This window comes from Elephantulus edwardii, unplaced genomic scaffold, assembly GCF_000299155.1.
Source record: "Elephantulus edwardii isolate Elephantulus edwardi_28Jun2011 unplaced genomic scaffold, EleEdw1.0 scaffold00080, whole genome shotgun sequence".
In the NCBI taxonomy this organism is placed as follows: Eukaryota; Metazoa; Chordata; class Mammalia; order Macroscelidea; family Macroscelididae; genus Elephantulus; species Elephantulus edwardii.
Window position 1 is genome coordinate 1314520 of NW_006399830.1, and position 1775 is coordinate 1316294.

At 56.5% G+C, this 1775-nt stretch overlaps 1 protein-coding gene across 1 annotated transcript in view; it reads right to left on the reverse strand.

The window, feature by feature from the left end:
* Window positions 1–420: 420 nt before the first annotated feature.
* MAD1L1 (MAD1 mitotic arrest deficient-like 1 (yeast)) overlaps window positions 421–1775 on the reverse strand; it is a 239557-nt gene continuing 238202 nt past the window's right edge. The window contains exon 17 of the mRNA XM_006889608.1: window positions 421–579. Coding sequence (XP_006889670.1) covers window positions 421–579 — 159 coding nt within the window. The remainder of the gene's footprint in view (window positions 580–1775) is intronic.

The following is a 1775-nucleotide window of genomic DNA, read 5'->3' on the forward strand; positions in this document are numbered from 1 at the left end:
ATGTGTACGTGCACGTGTGTGAGCATGGGTGTGAGCTGGTGTGTATGAGTGTTCATGCATGTTAGGGGGGTGTGAGTGGGTGTGAGCTAGTGTGCACGTGCTGGGTGTGTGTGAGCGTGGGCGTGAGCTGGTGTGCATGTGTGCTGGGGTGTGTGAGCGTGGGCGTGAGCTGGTGTGCACGTGTGCTGGGGTGTGTGTGAGCGTGGGTGTGAGCTGGTGTGCACGTGTGCTGGTGTGTGTGTGTGTGAGTGAGCGTGCGGTTGCCACGCACTGGCACAGGCCTCTAGATGGTGAGGAGGCCCTGCTGTCCATCAGGACAGGGAAGAGGCCTGGGTGGAGGGCCAGGGGTGTGTGTCGAGGCCCTAGCGGGCAGCATGGAGGCAGGCTGGGCCCGGTTGTGCAGGCTTGAGGCTGGCCGGCCTAGGCCAGGGTCTGCCGACTGAAGAGGTCGAGGGTGAGGGAGCTGAGGAAGGCCGGGATGCTGTCCTGGTTCAGCAGGTGCAACTCGATGAGCTCGCCCACTGTGCGTGAGAACTCCGTTTCCAGCAGCTGCATCTTGGTCCCTGAGGGTCCGGTGGCCTGCAAGGTGTGGGACACAGAAGGAAAGAGGTGAGCACGGTGGACAGTTGGGGGATCACTACAACCTGCCCACATCAGCCCTCCAGCAATGTGATCTGCGCAGCACGGGCTGAGTCCCTGGAACCTAAGTGAGCCAGGGAGGTGCCTGTCGGAGCACGTGGCAATGCTGCCAAAGCGCTGTGCTTTCAGATCCTGGAATCCGCCAACACGAAGCCTGGAGTCTGAAGTGGGAACAACGTCCAGCTCCTCGTCTCCTCCATCTCATCCTCAAATGTTTGCAGCGGCAACGGTGGTAATGACGACAGTGGTGGCCGTGAGGAGATAATGGAGATACTGACAGTGACGGTGGTGGTGGTGATACTGGCATGAGTGACGGTGACAGGGATAATGGTGCTGATGTTAACAGTGATGCTGGTGGTGGTGATTAATGATGGTGATGGCAGTGTTGATGGTGGTAGTATTGATGGTGCTGGTGGTAGTATTGGTGGTGGTGATGGTATTGAGGTGTGCTGGTAGTGATTATGGTGGTAGTATTGGTAATAGTGGTGACAGTATTGATGGTGACAGTTATGCTGACGGTGGTGGTGATGGTAGTGGAGGTGATGGTGGTGGTGGCTGGTGCACTGGATGCTGGCACTGCTCCACGTACTTTATAGGCATTACTTCATTTAACTTGCCAACAATATCAGGAGGTTGTGAACTCTTGACGGCAGTGGATTACCACCACCTAAGATCGGTTCCATCACTGCCCCATTGTACAGATGGGGGACTGAGGCACGTGTAGGCCCCCTCACTCTCAGAACCTAGGGGACAGAGGGCGGTGAGCACGCTCCCTCTGCTGCCCAGGGAAGTCTGACTGAGATCCCAGGACGGTGAGTCACTCCCCGTGGGGCTGCTCTTACTCCCCAGTCCAGGCACAGGCTGCCGCTGTGACCTTTAAGTGCTGTCCCTGTGTGGCTGTTGCAGCTTTGTTTGTCCCCCACCTGCTCCCCCTTCCTCCACTCCCAGCCTCTCCCCGGCCTGCTGCCCCATAACACACTTAGCCTTGTCATAGTTCAACACAAACCATTTTTAAGCAAAAACAAGAGAAACCACTGTGACCTTTTACCAAGAAAATCCTTTCATTTCTGCCTCCTGTTTGTGATTGGGAATGTTTTCCCCCTAAATGTCAGAAGGGGCTGATTCTCTGGCAGCTG